Source organism: Mytilus californianus, unplaced genomic scaffold (genome assembly GCF_021869535.1).
Source record: "Mytilus californianus isolate M0D057914Y unplaced genomic scaffold, xbMytCali1.0.p SCAF_1, whole genome shotgun sequence".
Classification (NCBI taxonomy): Eukaryota; Metazoa; Mollusca; class Bivalvia; order Mytilida; family Mytilidae; genus Mytilus; species Mytilus californianus.
The window spans coordinates 129,358,191-129,381,878 of record NW_026262581.1 but is presented as its reverse complement, the minus strand read 5'-3'; the positions used below and the strand labels follow the sequence as shown (position 1 = coordinate 129,381,878).

The window sequence follows — 23,688 nt, the reverse complement described above, 5'->3', positions numbered from 1 at the left end:
TTGCATAGTTATTGCCTTGGTTGTCATGTGGTAAAGTGCTCTCCTGGAAGTGGGGCATCAGTTTTCTTGAATTTAGTGACTCATCACTCTCATACACATACAAATCTGTGATTTGTTAGGAATACAAAGGCTGAAACATGAAACAAAAAATGCTATCTACCTTTGATATTTTCATAAACACAAAACAGACTGAAAGTGCTTTTACATTATACTATGTTTCTTCTGTGCATAATAACTGCCTTGATTTTCACTTGGTAGAGTCCTCGACCATGAATGGAGTAGATCTTAGGTTCTATCCCTGGCGTGTTCAAACCAAAGACTTTAAATTTGGAATTTTCTTCTTCTCCAGTAAGCTTGCAGTTTATAGGAGTAAGAGCAAATACTGATTGGCTTGGAGTCAGAAAAAGGTGTTTGAGAAAGGTGTTATGTCTTACTTTTGACTGGAAACTTTTGAGCCAGCATATTAAAAATCTGACTTGATAATGCAAAGCAGTGTATATTTATATTTTGTAAGCATGTTATCATCCCTAAAGTGAATGTGATATTTACTAATAGACATTAAGCAGCCATCAATCAATCATAATATAATGAATTAAATTTCAATTCACTTACATGTAGTTTTCAAAAAATGAGTGAAAGCATAATATGACTGTATCTGTATAATCTTTTCTGCTGATTCAGGATAATAAGATGACTATATTTATATTCCAGGATATTTCCAGATGCCATATGGTTTTATGAAAGACAATCTACAAAAGTCATTCAGGGAAACATGCAAAAAGATTAAACATAACATGAAGCCTAAAAGACGTTTGCCAAGTAGGTTTCTTTATTTATCAATTAACTGATGAATTTTAATGAAAATTGTATACTCTATAAAAGTACTCTCATTTATATTGTATGATTGCAGTATTATTGGTTTGTAATAAACAAAATGTAGTAATGATATGAAAATGTAAGAGGTTTTGTTGATAACAATGTCCTTGTATTAACCACTAGAGCAGATATTTATGAAAATGACCCTTAAAATGTTACTTTAACCATTTAGAAATTCTGTCAGTAAAATACAGCATATTTGCATGACTTGCTTCTTCAGTGTTGTCAAGACCTTGTCACTGAGGTTTCATCATAAGGAAATGAGAACACTTAGAAAAAGATTTAGTTCCTTGCATTTTATATTTATTTATATCAAAAGTCAATGTAATAAAAAGTATAACTAATCCTATAATTCTAATATAAAAAAAAAAATATTAAAAAAATGACCAAACAGCACAATAATTCATGAATGCACATAAAGTAATTCTATAATTTTTAGGGCCATATTGAATTCACCTTGTCATAATAGAAAACAAAGGATATGGGGTATCCATCTATGACACAAAATCAGTCTGTCCGTCCATCCTTTGTCCAAAAAATATTTTCGTCACACTTTTCCCAGATACTATTGAACAGAAAGACTTCATACTTCCTGCTTGCCAGATACTTTGTGGTATGCTTAGCACCACATTACATGCCATCTTGTTATTTGTTTGTATTTTGTTACTCCGAGATCAATATTAATAAATTTTGATTTCCAGGTCCCAATAAAGGTACAGTGAACGTTACTCCACAGCCAAGTGATTCCAAGTTTAAAGGAGAGTATGACAAATTACAGAAACAGATCAGTAAATACAAGGATATCATTAAACAACAGGAAGAGTTAATTCAGGTTATTATTACTCATCTAATAAACTCAAGTCATGTTTAAATTTTAATTCTTTTCAATTCAATACTTAACTTGCATTCACTCATGACAAATATAAGTGTTACCAGAGAAAAAATGTACAAATAAATGGAAATGATTGACAGGGAAATAGTCTCAATAATTAATGATTCATTGATTGGCTGGTGTTTCAGCACTATTTTCTAATTTGTGGCTGTCATTTTTTATTGGTGGAGGAAGCAAAATGCCTGGAGAGAACCACGACCTTCGGTAGGAAAACTGACAATCCTAGTCAATCAAGATAAGAGTTGAATGCACCAACCACATGCAGAATTTGAACTAGCAACCTCAGTGTTGATAGGCTAGTGATACAGTAGTTGGACTATTTGGACCAATCGGACACCGAGGCCCTTCAATAATTAATGTAGACACCATTCACATGCTTATTTATAGTATAATTCATAATTATAAAGAGGTGCCTAAGCTAACCATGAAAAGCAAAAGGTTAAGCTACACAATTTTTAGTTGACATTTTCCCTAACCATATTTAGAAAAGTTTTACATTAGCTTTCTAAACTTTAGATCTTTTTAATCTTTATTTGATAAAGAATATTCTGATAATCAAATTCTTGTATACACATTGTCCTGGGGAAAAAAAGAATAAAAATATCAGTAATTTTAGTAAACAATTGACTGTACAGACACTTAATATTTATTATTTATTGATACATTTTATTATTTCAGCAATCAATAACTTCTCAGTCCAGGTCAATGGAGAATTCCTTTCTCCATGAATCTCATCTCCTACAAGAGAAAGAAACATTGTCAGAACAGAAAAGATGTTTTTTTCAAGAAAAGGCTAATTTTGAAAAGGAAAGGAAACATTTTACAGAGGCAGCCATTAGACTCGGTAGAGAGGTACATATTGTGAACAAGGGTTTTGAAATTTTTTAAGTGATTTCTCTCATTTTTTTAGGACTAGAAATCCAGAATCTTCTAATTTCGTACAGTCATATTCAAACAATATGTAACAACAAAAATGAACATCGATCAACGGTTTTGTTGAATGAACTGCATGACATTTTGTACCTGTTTTGTAAAAGTGTTTAAGAATAATGTGTTGAATGCAACAGTATCAAACTGCAATGATTTTAATGAATTAAAACTGCAAATTCCTTAGGAATTGATCATGATACTTTCCTTTTTGAGAAAGCGAAAGTTTTCAAGCTGATTATTAATTATGAAGGAAATCAGATTTACAATAGAAATTTTTCTTCTGACTACTTGATCAAAGTTTTGGGAATCATACTTGTAAAAGTGTTTAATGTGAGTAATAACCTTTTAACTTGTATATTCAAATAAGTACTTGTACTTGTCAAAAAAGAGGATGACAGTTGCACGCATGTGTAATGTGTATAAATGAACATCAGCATGTATGACTTTAAAACCATAAGGTTTTTTGTAAAGAAATTGTATAGAAAACTTTAATTTTAAAATCTAAATTATTGATTGCCTTTTCTTAAAAGTCATTCATCTCTACTTGATCAGTATTTTTGCCGTCAGGTATCAACACAAGTAAACATGTTAAGGGAGCATTTACCTGACATCCCCTTGGGAATTAAACCGTAACTTGTAGAGCCCTGTGGATAATCCGTCAATACTGAGTGACAGTTTTATAACTGGACAATCATTGCAATCAAGATTTTTTATCAAATGTAACAGGGGCCTCGGTGGCCGAGTGGTCTAAGTAGTTACTACTGTAATCACTAGCCAGTCAACAGTGAGGTTTTGAGTTCGAACCCCGCTCGTGCGGGTGCCCTCGACTCCAATCTTAATTGACTAGGATTGTCAGTTTTCCTATCGAAGGTCGGTGGTTTTCTCCGGGCGCTCCGGCTTCCTCCACCAATAAAAACTGGCCGCCATGAAATAGCCCAAAAGCGGTGCTTAAAAATGGCGTTAAAACACCAAAAAATCAAAAATCAAAATCAAATGTAACAAAAATTGCAATATAGGACAAATTGCATTGATAGTTATGCCTGATCTTTGTAAATTTTCATTTAAAAAAATGACCTAAATCCCAAATAAACAACTGAAATGTTATTTCTCTCAGTACATTCACAGCTCCACCATTCCAGAACTTTCCATTTTGTGGACCTTTTTGTCTTACAGCCAGTTAATAATGATTCTATATGACCCTTTAAAATTAAGGTCATTTTTTTTAATCAGCCAATTATTTCTAGTGACACACTGGCACTGTGATTAAAAAAAAATTCCCACAAACACATGTTAAAGCATTTGCGTCAAAATTTTACCATTATGATGCAGGAAGACACAATGCTCAAATATTTGTATTGTTTCTTTGTGTTTCAGAGACAAAGCTTTGAAGTGGAAAAGGCAACTGTATTAAAGAATGAGTTTTTACAGATTTCTCCATTTACAAAATCTAATTCAGTCACACCACATAAAAGTAAGTAGAAACTATCTTTTAGGTGGGTAGAAAACATTAATTAGTGGAATATTTTGAATATTAATCAGTATATGTAATTTTACAATGGAACTTTTATATATAAGTTTAAGAGTCCCAACATAACCATTAATTATTGGAGGTTAAGAGTTTATGTTTAATGTTTACCTGTTTCAGTAGTGTACTTTTTATTGTAAGCTTATCCAATCAAGAAAATACTTCAGAGAAATTTGTTCACTACTGTTTGCAACGATTAGTCATTGTAAAATAAAACAGCTCTTGGGAGATGAATGCATTCTGTTTACCGTAGAAAGGCTTGTATAGTTCGCACCCCCTTCTCCCCACGAAATTTTAGGTAAAAAAACTTTTTGTAACTGTTAGAAAAGGTCTAATGAAACTCCAGTAATTTCAAATCCTGTGCGGTCGTTTGCGGTATTTTCTTTGAAAAACCTGTTTTCCATCATCAAACAGAAGCTGAAACTGCTTGTAAATGATTCTAGAACGCTTCATGATTATTAAAATAAGTTTAATTCACTTAAAAAATAATTTAGAAACTTGTGTATGTTTAAACAGGAAGTTTAAAAAGCACGTGTAAAAGAAGAAATTAACCGGTGAGAGTCGAAATCCGTACATAACAGATATCACTATACTACGACTTTGATAGTAAATCAGTTCCATCCTTTTGTAAAACAGTCTTTAATATATCTATCACATTAATGTTTGAAGGGTCTTGAGCTAATACAAACCATATTAGTCAGTATGAAACACCAAAACGGAACGAACAATAACCGATTACGTTTTGTAGTTTACAAATTCTAAGCTGGTTTACGGTTGTCTTTTTCACTATGTTTGTATCGTTTCAATCATGCAGATACCAGTTTATTTCAACCAATGCATTGAAAAGAAACGAGAAATTTGTAATGAAAGGTTTAGTTTTTATATTTATCAGTATTAATTTGATATTGAATAGAAATAACTTATTAATATGGATGAATTAAAATTATTAGTTTGAAAAATGATGAGCGCCCTCTACAATATAAATAACAAAGATGGCGGAACGTAAACAAACCACCTCGCCCGCGAAATTGAAATGTTTCTCTTCTTTCTTGGTTATTGTACTCTGTAGTCCGCACCCCGTCTGGAATGTCCAATTTTGGAGAATAAAACCGCGGACTATACAAGCCTTTCTACGGTAGCTACTATCAAGTGAACGTCAGTCTTAAAATCTCTTTTATCATTTAATTTTAAATCAAATAATAATTTCCTCTTTTTATTGATGTTCAATATATACTTGTGTGTACTGACTTTTCAAGTCATCAAAGTTTGACTCATCAGAGTAAGATATACAACAGGGGAATTTTACCAGTACCCAACAAAATAGCTTGACTTATTTTAGTTTTCAACACAATGAGGTTCTACCAACTCTTTACATCTCTTATTTATTTATGAGTATTGATTCTGTGACAACATTTTGATAAGCTTTTGTATACATCAAAGGTGAAGGAACTCGTTTGCTGCCATCAACTCCTGTTTTCTCACCTGCTCCATCTGGTAAACCAAAGACACCATCCACTGTAGAATTGTATAAGATATTAGGATTGACTCCTAAAGACTTATCCAGGTTTGTACAAATGTCTGTAGAATTGTATAAGATATTAGGATTGACACCTAAAGACTTATCCAGGTTTGTACAAGTGTCCTTAGAATTGTATAAGATATTAGGATTACCATCTAAAAGACTTATCAAAGTTTGTAAAAGTGTCCATACTTTAAACAATGTAGATATCTGGAAATCTGCCATTGACTGGAGACAGTCTTATAGTAATCACTAGCCACTTTTTGTCATCTTATATAGGGATGTCTTGTCTGATATTTCAATTTGACATATATCCATTGTCTTGGACCTCATTTATCAAATGGAAGTTTTTGTGAGACCTTGATCTTTAAGGCTTTTGCCATGTAAATCAGCAAAGCAGTCAAGACATTTCAGTGTGTCAAATTTCTAAATTCTTTTTGCAAAAAACCTTCACAGAATTATTGCATATGTGAAGAATTACCCTTTTGTAGAACAGCAATAAAAGTGCTTATCTTTTGTTGTATTTGTTATTTCCAAGTATTTTTAGGAATTTGGTTTAATGTCAATCCACCCAAATCTTTTCTTTTCCATTCAAAAAACATTGTACAGTACTTGATCCATTTAGGAGTGAAGTTGCTGGTAGAAACAGACTTCTATCATGGTTGTCAAATCTTAATATTGAAAAATTGGCTTTCAGTGGGCTCTATATTCTTATTTTGATGCCTTTTATCTTGGTTTGCTATCCAATTAACAATTTAATCTTTGTTATGTCTATTCTAGTGTAAAACGAAATTGTCACAGAATATGATTAGTCTTTTGTTTCATCTTTTAAATTCATTAGACAATATGAATAAATGGTGTGGGGATAAACATCAATAAAACAGAGACAAAACAGCACATGCCTACTTTTAAAGATCACCTTAAGGTCATTTACAGTGTCCACACCATATAGCAAGCTTTAGATTCCTGTGTAGACAGTTTGTAAATGAATCAAACTACAAGGGTTCCTATATGAAAAAAAAACACTCTGAGACAATGGCAACCACTGACATTTATATTAAGATGGTATAATATAATAATTATAAAACTTCATTAATAAAACTCTTTTTTTTTGTCTAAATTAAAATTAGTTATACATTTATATTCAGAAGAGAGAAGAGTACTCCATCAGACATACAAGACGACAAAGTATCAACAACAGAATCAATACTGACACAATCGTGTAGTTCAGCACCATGTGATCTCAGGTCAGAAACTTTGTCAGACATTCATATTGCTCCACGAAGAACTTTATTTCGAAGTTCAAGTACTGGGGATGATTTAGATGTATGAGTTGTTCTCCTTAACAAAGGGTACTTACAAAAACAACAGATAAAATACAAAGATCTCATAAATGAATTTATATCTGCCTCAGTGTGAATTGTATATTTTTATAATGTATGTATGTTCTGTTGTACAAGTGAAAGTCAATGGCACTGTTTTCTTATGTTATTTGTTGGTTATGTTTTGTAAAAGAATTGGATTTAGAGCATGCTGTGCTATTTTCAGCTTTTGTTATGATACAATTGTATTTATATGTTAAATGTAAGTGAAAATATAGATGTAGACAATTATATGAATAAGTAATCTTTTCTGATTTTGTAGTGTACTTATTAGAGGTCCTAGTAATTAATATTTAAGTTTTTTATTTTGAATGCAACATCTTATAAAATTTTTTTAAAAAGTCTGAATTGAAATACTCATATTTCTTTGATATTTCTTCTTATTTAATGTTCAGTGTGGTTATAATTTCTATTTTTTTTTTAAATACATGTGAATGAATAGGAATTGATTTTTAATGAATGCATAATTAAGAAGATTGGTCAAGTTTTTCCTGTGAAGAATTGATGAATTATTGAAAACAAAATTTGGAGAATCTAGCAACTTAATATAAAACTTTAAGGCATTTGTTGCATGTGAAATGTAAATATCATATTAACAGACATAGTCCATTTACAGGGAAATTTGACTTATGTTTACAGTTTTGTTTTTTTGGAAGTTTGTGTTGTATGTAAGTGCATTTAAACAGAAATTATTAATTGTATATATGTCATATATCAATGTATAAAGCTTTAAATGTTAAAAGTGCAATTAACACTTTTATATACTGTATCAAGTGTACAATGTCATCCGTCCTCTCATAAACATTTCTACACGATCAGGAATACATGTATAATGATACACATTATCTATGTTTATAACATCTAATTTTTAGCATATGATAACAAATATGAATATTTTTTGTATTTTTTAAAAGAAATTCTTACTTATCATAAGTACATTTTATGCCTTGTAATCATTATATCATTCTGTTAGTCAGGTTATCACAGCATCATTCTGTAAGTCAGGTGATCACAACATCATTCTGTTAGTCAAGTGATCATCAGGAAATTCTGTCAGTCATGTATTCATCACATAATTCTGTCAGTCATGTAATCATTATATCATTCTATTAGTCATGTGATGATTACACCATTCCATCAGTCATGTGATCATAACATCATTCCATTAGTCATCATCACAACATTCCATCAGTCATGTGATCATCACACCATTCCACTAGTCATGTGATCATTATGTCACTGCATCAGTCTTGAGATCATCACAACATTCCACCAGTCATGTGATCATCACACCATTCCACTAGTCATGTGATCACACCATTCCACTAGTCATGTGGTCATTATGTCACTCCATCAGTCTTGATAATCACAACATTCCATCAGTCATGTGATCATCACACCATTCCACTAGTCATGTGATCATCATATCATTCCACCAGTCATGTGATCATCCCACTATTCCATCAGTCATGTGATCGTCACACCATTTCATCAGTCAGGTGATCATCATGGCATTCTATCAGTCATGTGATTGTCATGTCATTCCATCAGTAATTTGATTATTTTGACATTCCATAACTCATGTAATTATTACAATATTCCAATAATGAGCCATAATTGGGGGTTTTTTTTTATTCCAAATTTTTTTGTAATTCCATGATAATGTTTATCAAAACCATGTGATAGGACATTCCATTAGCTAGATAAAAACTTTGGTAGAGTAATGCTTTATGTTAAATGCTATGCAATTCTGAGTATGTTTCAACAGTGTATGTGTAGTTTGTTTCCACTCTTATCTACTTATTCCTAAATTTGTCGTTTCTGATGTATTCATCGTAAATTTCACGTTTTAATTTTTGTCTCGCCTTGACGGAGTCAAAAAGCGAGACATAGGTATGGTGTTTCCGGCATCCGCGGCAGCGTCGTCAACAATGTATTAGTTTGTGATTAGGTCAGTTTACGGGGAACCACTAGTGGTAGGTCAATGATATTTGGTATGCAGTTGTATAAGCATTGGCACATCTCATTACCATGGAGATTACTTGGCCCCACCCCCTCAGTTATGGTCATTTGACTTTGAAACTTTGCTTAGTTTACATGTATTAGTTTGTGATTAGGTCAGTTTATGGGGAACCACTAGTGGTAAGTTAATGATATTTGGTATGCAGTTGTATAAGCATTGGCATATCTCATTTCCATGGAGATTATTTGGCCCCGCCCCCTCAGTCATGGACTATTGACTTTGAAACTTTTGCTTAGTTTACATGTATTAGTTTGTGATTAGGTCAGTTCAAGGGGAACCATTAGTGGTAGGCCAATGTTAATTGGTATGCAGTTGTATAAGCATTAGTACATCTCATTTCTATGGAGAATATTTGGCCCAGCCCCCTCAGTCATGGTCTATTGACTTTGAAACTTTTGCTTAGTTTACATATATTAGTTTGTGATTAGATCAGTTTAATATGAACTGCTAATGTTAAGTCAATGATATTTGGTATGCAAATTTATTGGCATTTGCAAGTCTTGTTTCCATTGAGATTATATAGCCCCACCCTCTCATCATGGTTCATTGACTTTGAAACTTTTACATAGTTTACAAGTTAATAATTCTTATATGATTTGCATATCTATAAATACTTGAATTGGATTGGTCAATTAGAATTTTTCTTTTGGTTTACACTTCGATAAACCATGTTCCCGAAACTAGTTTCGTAATCTATTCATGCGCGATACACATGCTTGCAGGGATCCCGGGAATTTAAGCAAATTGAGATTAAAAAAACAAATGCATAACAGTTGTTTCTATTCTAATGTATTTATAACAAGAAATGAATAAAATAAATGCACTAAAGCTCCGAAAATGTATAAAATGAATGATTTGGCGAGTTTACGTCATGGCAAAACACGACGTCATACGAATGAAAACTTTCAAGGGAAAGATTATTTCGTTACTTGTACGCTTTCAATTCGGATAATATCTAAATAAAATGAAGTTTTGGAGGTAGGTGCTATTTCATTTTAGATTCCGTTGCATTTATCGAACATTTATGGATTTTAGAAAGTCAATATGACGGCCAACTCCTTAGTTACGACCTGCCAATTGTTCATTTGATGGTAATTATAGTAGCCTTTACACTAAAATATGTTAATTAAAAATATTTGGCTTAAGAATTATAAGGATTAAACACATTTTTTCTAGAGGTTATTGATGTGTAAACCGGGTCTCTAACTCACAAACTTTACATAAAAGTTAATGTTTATGTTTAGGTTTGTTTAAAGAGAACGACTTATGGTCAATGGTATTTGGTATGCAGTTGTATTAGCATTGGCACATTTCATTTCCATGGAGATTGTTTAGTCATGTACCTTCAGTCATGGTTCATTGACTTTCAATATTTGCATAACTTACATGTTAAAGTATTGCTATTCTAATTTCAAGATTTGCATTATCAAAATTACAAAAAGGCGAGACATATCTCTGTGTTAACAGTTTATTTTGAATTTCTAAGCTGAACTGACAAAACATTTGAAGATTATAAATGGAACATTTATCCACATTTAAAAGACAAATTTAATAACTTTTGGACTCTTTCTTTATTTTACATAAATTCAAATTTCAATGTACATTTATTAATGTTGCTCCCTAATGGGTGTAGATAAGCTACCATTTTTTCTAGATCTGAATGTATAATGTCATTAATGCCTGATTATATTTTTTATACCTGCCAATATAGATTTTCCCGTTAGAGAGAGACTCCCCATTTGAACTGAATTTCCACCTTAAGACATCTTCAACATTGGTAGAAATCTACTATAAGCACCCCCATTTTTAGATTACCTTTTTTTTCTACCTCTTTTGGATACCTACAAATATTTACTCATTATAACCCCCAGTGAAATATTATTATTGGGTAGATGTCCTTTAACAAAGTTGTTAACAGGTATGTGTTAGATCTGACTTTATTGTTTTAAGAGTTTTCTTTAATATAATGTTGTATAATTTACTTTATATAAACAAGGGTACTTATATGGTCACTGTATGTAGCATAATGTATACAATATATTGCTCAATGCACATTAATATATAAAGATATTTTTATGTTTCATTTCTTTTCATAGACTTATAATTCACTGTATAATTGTTTTCTAGCATATATATATTGTTTAACATTTAAATACATATCAATGAATTATTGACAAAACTACACAGGCATGCAGTCATGCCACTCCCATGATAGATGATCATACGAAATGTGTATTTGAAAATACATCAAATGATAAATTATTTTTTTTAATTTGAAAAAAATATTCATCAAAGATTTTTATCATAAACATGCATATTCTGCATAGCAAAGTTAATGAAAAGAAAAAATGTCAGCATGAGATTGAAATCAATGAATTTTGAACAATATTTACAAATACTTTGATAGAAAAATACACTAAGAAATATGCATGTAATACATGCGATATGTCACTGTTTACATTGTTTTATAATATCTGTATTAAATGGCAAACTGTATGCAAGATAAGTTTAATGTGCTTTTTTGGTGAATAATCTCAGAATATCAAATAAGATGTGTAATGGTACTTTAAGGCCATGCAGAATTTATTATTTTTTTTTATTCTAGAGATGAGCAGAATGATGACTGGATATATAATAAATTCTTAATAAGCTTATTATTGAGAAAAATAAACAAATATTTAGGTATAGAATAGTATAATTTATTGTTAGGTAAATGGATAATATTTTAATTTATCATCCTTCCCTTTGTCTATATCTCCCTGCTAAGTCGTTCCATAATTCTATATATAGTATCATAGCCTCAAGATGTGAGCAGGCATTATCAGTGTTTGAGGAGAAGTTATCAGCGACTTCACAATGTGTGAGAACATGTTATCAAGCTTGCTCTTCTTCAAGCGTAAATCTGACTAAGGGAGGGAAAATAGACCAGTATTAGAAAGATAAACAGATTATCAGGATTTTTATTTATAGATATCGTAAAATATCAGCAGCTCGACACAATGCTTACTCGCCAAAAAGGTTCACATCAATGTGTAGAAAACAATAATCTATACATGTATTATTTGCAATTTGTGTAAAATGACAAATATCTGGTGTTTTTTATTTCCTTTTTTTTTTTTTTTTTTTTCATGTTAATTCAAGTCCTTCTATTTTAAGAATGAAAAAAAAATTAAGTATGGTCTTAAAATGCAAAAGTTGATTAAGAAATATTTAGGCTTAAGGTTACTTTATATTTATAAGTATCACACTTTATACCTGGTTTAGACCTTTTATTTGAGAGTGGTGCTTTTCTATACATTACAATGCATTTATAGCTTATAATAAACCCACTTGCTGTCATATTTTAAGTGCTTGTGCCTTGCCAAATCATATCACAAAATGTATTGTGGTAGTTCTCCATTGTACCAAAATAACTGCCATCCATCAAACAGATTTTTATTTTTGTTATATTTTCTTTGTAATTTCACTATGTTTACAAGTTAATAAAGTTTATTTATTTCATTTTAAGGTATTTTTTATCTTTGACTCACTATACCAATTGTTTTATTTTACCTTGCATTCATCCAGTAGGAGCTGAAGTGTTTGACATTTTTACTTCATATCTTTCCTTTAATTGTTTTCCATTTCGTAACTGCAAATTCCAAGTTTGGGGTTTAGAATTGGAATTCACCAAAACTATGAACCATCTCTCATATGGATCAACCACATATTCCTTTTTTGTCCCTTGCATACTATACAATGCCTAACCATACACATTGTATATATTTATTGTGCATGTACACACAGTAATATTTGTAACAACCATGTCAAAGGAACTGTGCTTTTATTTCTGTTATTTCATTTCTTTGGAAGGCAAAGACAGAAAATTTAATTCCTAGACCCTCATTGCAGCAAGTTCTGAATTACAATACTAAACTTCCATTGTTTTGTTTTTCCCATACTGAGTAAATTAGATAGAATATAGTTATTGTTGTGTCTGTTTGTTTGTCTGACCACACTTTTTTTTTACCCAGGGACTAGATTATATTTAAATTTTCAGAGAATCTATTTAAATTTCTATTATAACAATTCTTTTTCATCCAATAGGAAAACATGGATATGGCCATATCTTCAAAAGGGTTGGGCATTTTGAATCATACAATTATGCCAATTTTTTGCACGTTTATATTTTATGTGGTTTACCATATACTGTAAACCAACTTATTTTGGCGGATACTTTATTTCGCATTTAGCCCATTCTAGTCCACTTCGCGACAATTTAATTTCGCGATTTTCAAACTACTTGATATAGTTAAAACGACAGATCCTATTTTTACATATTCGCGGCGATTAATATTTGCGTTTTTTTTTACTTGCTAAAGTCACGAAAATAAATCGCTTGCGAAGAATAGTTGGTTTACTTTGCCATATCTGATAAAAAAAAGTTTTGTAATCTTTATTCTGGAGCTTCCATTAATCCACAGACCGGCTATCAACAAGTCTTTCACAAAATCTACATAAACTAACATTGATCTGCACCTAGTTTATTTTTGGATCCAAATAAGCAAAAAATGAGGGTAAACATAGTTGCTAACTTCTATGTCATTTGGTCAATGGTGGATAGTTGTCTCATTTTGTTATGTAGATATTTCAAAACTTTTCTGAATGTTGTCAGGTGATTTTTCTCTTCCCATTTTGAGAAACTCATTAAAAAATTGTGAATAAAAACACTGTCATACAATAATCTTTGTTTATTATTATAAGTGCTAGAAAATAACAAATACATTAACAAAGATATAACAATACTGTTGATGAGCAAAATGTTAATACTGATATGTAAAATACTGCAATATAATCTCATCTGCATATTTTAATAGGCAAGTATCATGTTTCTTCAACTTATTATATTATAATATGTAGAGACAACAACATCTGGGTTACCGCAAGGTGATAGTTTTATTGAGTCTACATGTTTCGCCACTTACGGTGGCGTCTTCAGGACAATTTAAACATAGAAAACAAATACTGAAGTACATAAAATGCGGTGCATATGGGGTTACAAAGGTTAACAAGACGTAACGTCACAATAATTGATTTGACAACTTTAAAATGAAAGTGAAAGTAAAAGTTAATAATGCATTGTCAGTGTCTTTTCCAAAATGGACAACACCTCACAGGACATTCCGTACCATTCCAAAAGGCTTCACTCGGAAAGAGGTACTACTTCCAATTGCGTCGGGAATGTTGTAAGATGTATGGTAGTCGCACATGTAGGGCATGGTGGAAGTTGTGGTGAATTGGTTACATTTTGCGGTTGTGGTACACTATCCATGTTGCAAGTTTATTTCAACAATAATCGTGCGGTTCTGCGGTTCAGTACGTTTTGCGGTGGTCTTCTTTTTCGCGGGTTTTCCTTTTCTTCGAGGTATGGGCGGTTTCTTCAGTGAGGTTGGTGGTAGAATGGAACTGGTCGGTAGACATGAGGCTAACGGTTGTAACTACAACGCAGGACGGCTAAGGTGGATCGTGTGCGGATGCAGGGGTTCACAGAAAATTTAAAAATAAATTTTCTGTGAACCCCTGCATCCGCACACGATCCACCTTAGCCGTCCTGCGTTGTAGTTAAAAATAAATTTTCTGTGAACCCCTGCATCCGCACACGATCCACCTTAGCCGTCCTGCGTTGTAGTTACAACCGTTAGCCTCATGTCTACCGACCAGTTCCATTCTACCACCAACCTCACTGAAGAAACCGCCCATACCTCGAAGAAAAGGAAAACCCGCGAAAAAGAAGACCACCGCAAAACGTACTGAACCGCAGAACCGCACGATTATTGTTGAAATAAACTTGCAACATGGATAGTGTACCACAACCGCAAAATGTAACCAATTCACCACGACTTCCACCATGCCCTACATGTGCGACTACCATACATCTTACAACATTCCCGACGCAATTGGAAGTAGTACCTCTTTCCGAGTGAAGCCTTTTGGAATGGTACGGAATGTCCTGTGAGGTGTTGTCCATTTTGGAAAAGACACTGACAATGCATTATTAACTTTTACTTTCACTTTCATTTTAAAGTTGTCAAATCAATTATTGTGACGTTACGTCTTGTTAACCTTTGTAACCCCATATGCACCGCATTTTATGTACTTCAGTATTTGTTTTCTATGTTTAAATTGTCCTGAAGACGCCACCGTAAGTGGCGAAACATGTAGACTCAATAAAACTATCACCTTGCGGTAACCCAGATGTTGTTGTCTCTACATATTATATTTCCATGAGGTTTTAAGACAACCGCAGCATACTTCGGTATCCATCTTGGTTACTCTACCAGCTTTTCCGTTAGAAGGTGTTGGTTCACTCGTCACAACTTATTATATTGATAAATACAGTGTTTACATCCTTAAAATACTATTTTCTGCTGATATTTTTAATAATAGATATAGATCAAAGGGTTGATAACATCCATTCTATCCTATCCCTTCACCTTTTATAGGAATAAGCCAATTTTAATAACATTTTTCCTTTGTTACCCACCCCCTACCAACATGTACCAATAAACCTTTGCATCTGTCTTTGTTCATATGAAATCTTTTATCCAGGCTTATTTGACATTTTCAGAAGTTACAATGAAAACAGATAATTATTACTTCTGAAATATGTAGATATAAGGAAAACTTTGTGATTGCTACATATCTTCAGGATTTTCATTAACAGGGTCTTTAAACTTGGCTTGGAAATGCAAATGTAGCACATTGTTCATATATTAATAAATAATCTGCACAAAAATGTCATTAATACATTGTGACAGTAAGAGTTTTAAGCAAACATCTATAAAATGAAATACTTCTAGCATAATAGTCACTACTTTAAGAAAAAATACACTTAAAGAGTCTCTGTTATACAACAGAAAATGAATCAAATAGGAGATTGTAAATTTAAGTGATAATTCGTTGCAAAATAAAGTTTGAAACATGCAAACATGAGCTGGTATCATCATACAACATTCCAATTATTTTGTTCTATTCCTTGACGGCTATTTAAGTGGTAAGTTGTTAGACCTACAATTATAAAATGTAGAGCATTGCAATAAATATATATGAAGTTCTATTTATGATATATGAATTTAGTAATATATACGATAAATAAATGGAGGTAAAGAGCTTCATAAAACAAATGGAGAGATGTGGAATAAAATGTTTTTACCTGAGATTTCTCTGATTTCCTGACTTTTTAATGTGTGTAAAGTGAATAAATTATGAAGTATGATCTATAATAAGTAATTCTTAAGAAAACAATAATCAGAACAGGTTTGATAAGCCTTTGCAGGTAGAAAATGCCATTTGTTTTTAGTTCTGACTGAATTTTGCACATATGTTAGTAATTGCTAAATTTTTTTTTACATCCTTTTTTCACGTGATATTTTTCATGTTGAAATACTAAATAAACCATGGCCAACAAAAAATGTTACCTTGTTCACAAAATGTACAAGAGGTTATGGTTTATCTTTCAATATTTCTGGTTGGCCCTATGTTTTCATGCACTTTACAATACACTTTAGGTAAAATTTTCATGAATATGGGACTTAATGATGGGCAGTCATGGATTGCCATAAACTATGCCTTTATTCATAAGTTTTAATAAGGACCTATGTTGTTTTTTATACAAAAAATTATTTTATCTGTTTCTAGATATTATTATGACAAAAATTGGTCTGTGAACACAAGAAAAAATCAATGATAGTGCAGAAAAGTTAAAATGAAATTTTTTTGGAAGGATACAGTGCAGAGGAATTGTGGTTTAACTCTCTGTGTCCAAAAACTTGACAGGACTCACACAGGCAGAGTGCTCACACAACTTTAACAATGGCTTATTGTGTATACACTGAAAAGATATACCTTAGTTAAGTCTATCTGGAGCATCAGCTGGTTGTACTAAAAATAAGATTTGCACAACATTTATCTAGCTTGATGAGATGAAATTTTACAAGTGGCTTATAAAGTATTTTTTGTCGAGCCTGCAACATTTATGTCGCGAAAGTGAGATATAGCGATCCTAAGATTCCTTAGTCAACGTCAACAGGAGTCAACATTTAGGTTCAGTCTGTGGTTAAAGTCTTTTTAGACATCAATATCTTTGTCAAAACTTCATGGAATTTTATGAAATTTGGACAGAAGCTTGTTTATGACCAAAATATAGTATCCAGAGCAAAATTTTAAAAATATTTATTTTCATTTTTCCATTTTAACTGATGTATGGCCTTTTTTTTTTTTTTTTACATTTAACAAATAGATACAGCCTAGAGTTAAAGTTTGTTATGCATCAATTACTTTATCAAACCTTCATAGAATTTTATGAACCTTGGGGAGAAGCTTTTTTATGATTAAGAGATAATGTCTGAAGCAAATTTTTGAAAATATATTTTTTTCATTTTCAGTATTTTTCTAATAGATAGACTTAGTTTTTTACAGTTAACATTTACAGACAGTCTGGGATTAAACTTTTTTGACATGATAAATTTATAAATCTTCATGGATTGTTTTATGAAACTTGGACAGAAGCTAATCTAAAGACCATGAAATAGCATCTAAAGGAACAGTTTGATTTTTTTTTTTTTAATTCTGTATTTTACTGATAAATGGACTCACTTTTTAAGTCAACATTACACTTTAACACTGACAGCAGCAATTGCAGGCGAGAGACAGGGTTCTGCCTAACCCCTTGCAAATGTTTTTATAAATCCTATTTTATGATTTCTTTTATAGAATATTTAGAATTGTAAATAACAAGCATTCTGATTGTATAGAATATGAATATGTAATACAATGTCCCCTATTAGTACTATATTGGTTGTAATGTGTACATTGGATGTGTTCACTTCTAAAGGACAAGCATTTAGGTGTAACTGATGTAGATGGAAATTTCCATCTTATCCTTTATTGGGTCAGAATATTTATTTTAAGATGCAGATACTGTCAACAAATGCATTTCCTACCCAACCCATGAAGCACCAAGGTTTTTATTTTCCATAATAGCTTGATTTTATATCTAAAATAATTTCTATTTCCAAGGACCACAACTCATTCAAAAATTTCTCAAACAGAACAAAACAAAAGTTGATCTGTAAATTATGTTAGATATACACCAAATATCTATTCAACTGATTCAACACATTGCAGGAAAAAGTACAGAAAAGTGATATTTTTGAGCAACTGTTGTGTCCAAGGACCACAACTCCTGCAAAAAATGCTCAACAAGATCAAAACTCAAATTTGATCTGTACTTTCTTATAATATGACTTTATACCAAATATATAATAAATTGATTTTGGCATTACAGAAAAAAAGGGGGACTGATATTTTTGAGCAGTTTTTCATGTCCATGTGCCACAACTTTCACAAATCACTCAACTGGAACTAAACTCAAACTCAATCTGTAACTTCTTATGATATGACTACAATCATAATATCTGCTCATTATGCATTACAGAAAAAGTGAGCACTTAACAGTCTCAGGTACGGAATGCAAACTAAAACTTGCCTTTGGCTTTGCCTTAAGTGGACTAACTGTAGTTTATATCAGTAGGTTCAGTACATACCTTCAATTCTTCCTGGAGTATATGATTGTCTGCTCTTGATTCTCATATTTCTAGCATCAGGTTGTATCAAATGACCACCAGGAGTTTCATCTATTTTTACATTATCTTCCCATCTAATATGACCTGGAGATAAAAAACATATTTTTTTTAGTATTGATATGTGTAAGTCTTTCTAAGATTAATTATTAAATCAAATCTCAAAAAAATACCAGAAAAAGGGAAATTTCTCAGTTTTGAGTCCTTTTGAACCGTTTTGAATGCCCCAAAATTATCCAAAATATAGCTACTTTCCTTGTTAAAACACATTTTGATTTTATTTTAAATGAAAGGCCTGATGTAAATAAATTTATCCAAATTAAATTTTGTGATTTGAGATGGCTGCTATAATTTGTATGCTCCGTTATTTCCTTGAAATAGTAAATGGGCATAACATTATATTTGATATTTATGTATACAGAAAATATTTACAACAAATCACAATACAATGGCAAAATGGATATGGCACCAATATATGAAAGATATTAACAGGTGAAATATGCAAAGCTGAAATATCCCATTCTCCAAACTTTTATCCCAAATGTACTTTATTTGATTTATTTACGACTTTTGGACCATTTTTTTTTGTATACAGATACTCATAGTACTATCGAAGTTAGTTTCTTCTACTTTTAAGAATTTTTTTGTCTTTTGCACTGTTTAAGAGAGGAAAGGGGAAACTATTTTGCTTATGAAAAGAACTTGGTGATACGTGCACTACACGAATTTCTATATCAGGAACATTTCAGCTGCATCCTTTTTGACACATTTAGTGTTATTTTTGTGCATTAGAGCTTGGCAAATATTGAGACAATTCCAAATATTTCGAGCTGGACAAGTTTCAAGCGTGTATACATAGGGAAGGCTTCGATTTTAAGAGCATTCAAAATATTTTGAGGATTTTTCATTAAACCGATGGATATAAAGAAGAAAACCATTGTTAACATTAGTTGTGTGGTAACTGCACTGAGGATGAAATCCAACGGAAAAGAACGCTTAAAAGAGACAAGTTAATACTTCAATCTTAGAACATACCATCTACAAAGACAATTCTATTGCCTCCAGCTTGAAGTACTTCTTTCACATGTCTCCAGCTGCCCCCTGCTCTACCTTGCCGCAATCTGTCAATAAAGCGCTTACAGTATTAAATACGGTGACCTATAGTTGTCAACTTCTATGTCGTTTGGTCTCTGGTGGAGAGTTGTCTCATTTGCAATTATACCACATCTTATTTTTATATGTAGAAAAAAAATAGCCTCCTGCAAATTCACAGGCAACTAACACAAATAAAGTGCTGATCGGACTAAATCAGTAAGAAAACCGTAGATGGTCATAGGAAGATATCAAATTCGGTAGTAACCGTAAATTGATTCATTTATTTGACATACCAAACTGTGTATAGTTGATTAAATCATTGTGATTTGTTCACTGGTGGATAATTGTCTCACTGGCAATCAAATCTCATCTCCTTATTTTCAAATAAACTTCCACTGAAGTTGTCATGCACACTAAACTTCACTCGGTTGTTGATATCTTTTATTTCCCAGTATACACAATGGACTGGCACTTTAACCAGTTTTCTGTCATGGTTGTTATTGGTTTCATTAGATACTGATCTATTGTGATTTCATGAAGTTTGTAATAAAGCTAATAGGTGTCCTGCCATGAAGTTGCTAAGAAAAAATGACGCGAACAAGACCAATATGTTTGCCCTACCCTATTGTTTATTGTTGAATGTGCCATTTACTTATTTTGAAGGTTTATCATGACGGATGTTAATGTACTAATGTGATGAGATCTTACATATCGCAACAGTATGTCCCAAAAATTAGTATAGTCTGATGCCATTTCACTATAAATCATTTCGTGATTGTGGCTTTTCTAGTTTAGGAATATTGTCTATTTCAAATCTTCACAGGTCGTGTTTTCATGTGTTGCCGCTTATAACTTAATAATTAGACAATTTTTTTTAAATTCTGAATAGCATTTAAATGTAAGAAGTCGCTATTTATCAATTCATTATTGATAACTAAAGGAATACTACTAATGGAATAAGTAATTCAACAATCTAAATAATATAGTTATACCTTGGAGGTCCGAATACTGGGTAACTGGTGGATGGCCATTGGTTGCTGACAGTTCTAAATGCTTTGTGGTAGTCATCATAACCGGCATTGTGTGAGTATCTAAGATGTGGTGGCACGTCTTCGTCTATCTAATATTTAATGGGAATTAAATCAGTATATACCACAAATAGTCGTTTCCAGAGTAGTGCTACCGGAAAAAATAATTTAACAGTTTGAATTTGTAGCTCAAGTTTTAGATATATTTTTTTCTTATTTGAAACATAAATCCAATTTTGCTTTCTAAACCTGAAAGTGTTTTGGCAACAGAAGTTTACTTTAATGTAAAATGTAGGCTTATCTGCTAGTACATAGTTATATAATATTCCAGGGGCACTGTTCTAATTTGCATGTTATATTAATCGGTGTTCTATCTTTGAATTTCAGTTCCAACATATTTAAAAGACCAATTTTTCATTTTTCAGTTTTAAATAATACAATTTTTACTATAATTATCCGAACAATAGACACTTACATCCTTTATCGTCATAATTTTTAAATCACTAATGTGCATAAGCCAAAGTTTTAAAGTTTTAATCCTTACCGAAGCCATGGCAGCACCAGGGAGTGGAGCACTACCGAACGCTACCATGTCATTGTTAGAGTTGACTGGTCGCAAATCTCTCATCACGTTTGGTAACGACATCTGCATGGCATCAGGGAGTCCTCTGTTTTGCTTCTGTGTTTTTGACATCCACTGGGACATCTGTGAATAGCTTGTTCTGAAATTGGAAGGTTACTGTTATATTGTTTCATGAGGGCGTATGATATGAGTTAGTAAACGCGGAGACATATATATATACGTCTCTGGTAAACGCAATTAACAGATGATCAAAGAATTAACAAGTGCTGTTTTTGTATTCCAATAAATCAGACAGACATTTAAAACGCAACGGAAGAACAATGTCATTGCCAAAGAAAAGACGAAGAAAATGTTTCATAAAACCAACACTACACAGTAAACAAGAGGCCGATCAACATCAAATCTTCCAACAACAAAAAAATGACCACGAACTCAACGAGGGCTCTGGAAAGGTCCGTAGTTCCTTCGCCATTAGTTAAAACCGTCGCTTTACTCGCGTTTAAATTCAATGAGAGATCATAATCGGAGATGAGCGTATCATGCAATAGGATAGCGATATATTTGCTGGGGAAAAAAACCAAGATGACCATGGTTTATGTTTCAATTGTTCCTGTACTCCTGAAAAATAAAATCACCAAACTACCTTATAGTAATAGAGATACAACGAAAAGTAATGGAGAGAATGTAAAAGAATACCAGTCGAATGTGAACAATTTAATCATTTATTAACACCTGCTGAGACATCGTACTCACCGGAACCGTGTATCTGGTCTTTTTGGACGATAGGTGTATTTTCTGTAATCCAATGACATGCTGGCGGCTGATGTAGAATCTCTTAACTGATCAATTCCTTATTTACTTTCAAATCATTGCAATGTCAATACACTTAATTCATTCGGAAATGGGTATTTTTTTTAACTCATATTGATTGACGCATTCAAATGTTGTTAAGGGAGAATCTACAAGTACATATACTTTCTATGATTTAAAAGTTATGTTTTAAATCACCTACCAACGGAATAGACTCTACCCGAATTAAATTTGAATTTAAAACGATTATTTATTTCGGTATGCAATATTATAAGGTAACGGTACCCAGTTAAATTGTCTGTATAATACGGATTAATGAACTACTACAATAGATCAAATATTAATATCCCATATCTTAAACTGTAACAAACAATATATCACACGTTACATTTAAAGTACACACGTTCATTAATCTGTCATTTATACAATTATTACCCGTATATGACATATAAAGTCTATCAGTGAACAAAAATAAAGAACAAATTTCTCAGCTGATCGATACATGGGGTTAAATTGTTTGATATTTATTCAATACATGTGGAAATAAAAGATCATCATGTACCTCCCGTAAATTGGTTAGTTATGTACAACAACTGAAACTTTTGATCAAAATATGTTGTTATATCCATCTGAGACCACTATAACACATATATTAGTCTCAGTGTCCGTCAATATGTATGTTTAATAGTTTCTTCTTTTTTTTTCACTAACGGGGCAAATCTGTTTGTTTTAGATTGAATATCGTCCAACTCAAGTTCAAAAACAAAGTGTATTACAAGTATTTAGAGCTAAATAACTCTTTTAACATTTTGTTTATCACAAACGAGACCAGGTTCAAGCTCAAAAGATCTTCAACAAAGCTGCTTATATTATGGGATCGTTATCCAAGACTGGGATTATAATCTGAGACTATGCAATAGTAGTCGCACGAATAATAAATACATGGTCTATTGCTCGCAGATCAAGCGAAAATAGAAAATTTAACAGCTTTACTGCGGTCATTTTTGAAGTTCAAATCCCCTGTATATATTGAGAACACCATTTAACAAAAGTGAATATTAATTGCATCGTACGACTACCATCAAATTATAGTGCTGGTAAGCAAATGCGATATTGCTATATCATACAGTTTTAATTCCGGATGTATGCTTTTTAAATGTCGTCGTCTTCAAAGAATATATCTGGTACAGTTTTGCGTACAACAAGGTCAATATTTTTATTTTTTTCAACAGTTTACAGACTTTGAAAAGTTCCTTTAACATTTTCTTTAATACGAAAATAATAAATCTGTTCGTCGATACAAAAAAGTTAAGTTTATTGCAATTTATTAAGTTTTGCCTTGTTTGAAGCAGACGTCAAAAGATACAGCTATTTCTGGTTTACGAATGTTCTGCTGAAATTCTAG

The 23,688-nt window shown here is 32.0% G+C and overlaps 2 protein-coding genes across 6 annotated transcripts in view; one reads left to right on the top strand and one right to left on the bottom strand.

The window, feature by feature from the left end:
- LOC127713498 (afadin- and alpha-actinin-binding protein B-like) overlaps positions 1-12,648 on the top strand; it is a 54,970-nt gene extending 42,322 nt beyond the window's left edge. For 3 of the 4 annotated variants that reach the window (XM_052219789.1, XM_052219790.1, XM_052219791.1), the window contains exons 9-14: positions 712-819; positions 1,578-1,708; positions 2,447-2,620; positions 4,073-4,169; positions 5,664-5,787; positions 6,891-12,648. In XM_052219789.1, the coding sequence (XP_052075749.1) occupies positions 712-819; positions 1,578-1,708; positions 2,447-2,620; positions 4,073-4,169; positions 5,664-5,787; positions 6,891-7,074 (818 nt within the window). In that variant the 3' untranslated portion in view covers positions 7,075-12,648. The remainder of the gene's footprint in view (positions 1-711; positions 820-1,577; positions 1,709-2,446; positions 2,621-4,072; positions 4,170-5,663; positions 5,788-6,890) is intronic. The other variant, XR_007987496.1, reaches the window with a different exon arrangement.
- Positions 12,649-15,501: 2,853 nt separating this feature from the next.
- LOC127714016 (uncharacterized) lies at positions 15,502-22,483 on the bottom strand. Of its 2 annotated transcripts, XM_052219976.1 has the most exons (7): positions 22,227-22,483; positions 21,435-21,612; positions 20,855-20,982; positions 19,803-19,888; positions 18,732-18,854; positions 17,032-17,067; positions 15,502-16,194 (listed from the first exon to the last, which is right to left on the bottom strand). In XM_052219976.1, exons 1-6 carry the CDS (start codon positions 22,283-22,285, stop codon positions 17,033-17,035), a joined length of 609 nt encoding a protein of 202 aa, XP_052075936.1. In that variant the 5' UTR covers positions 22,286-22,483; the 3' UTR covers positions 15,502-16,194; position 17,032. The 2 variants fall into 2 exon arrangements, with proteins under 2 accessions (XP_052075936.1, XP_052075928.1); XM_052219968.1 differs by lacking the exon at positions 17,032-17,067 and having other exon boundaries at positions 22,227-22,482.
- Positions 22,484-23,688: the final 1,205 nt, after the last annotated feature.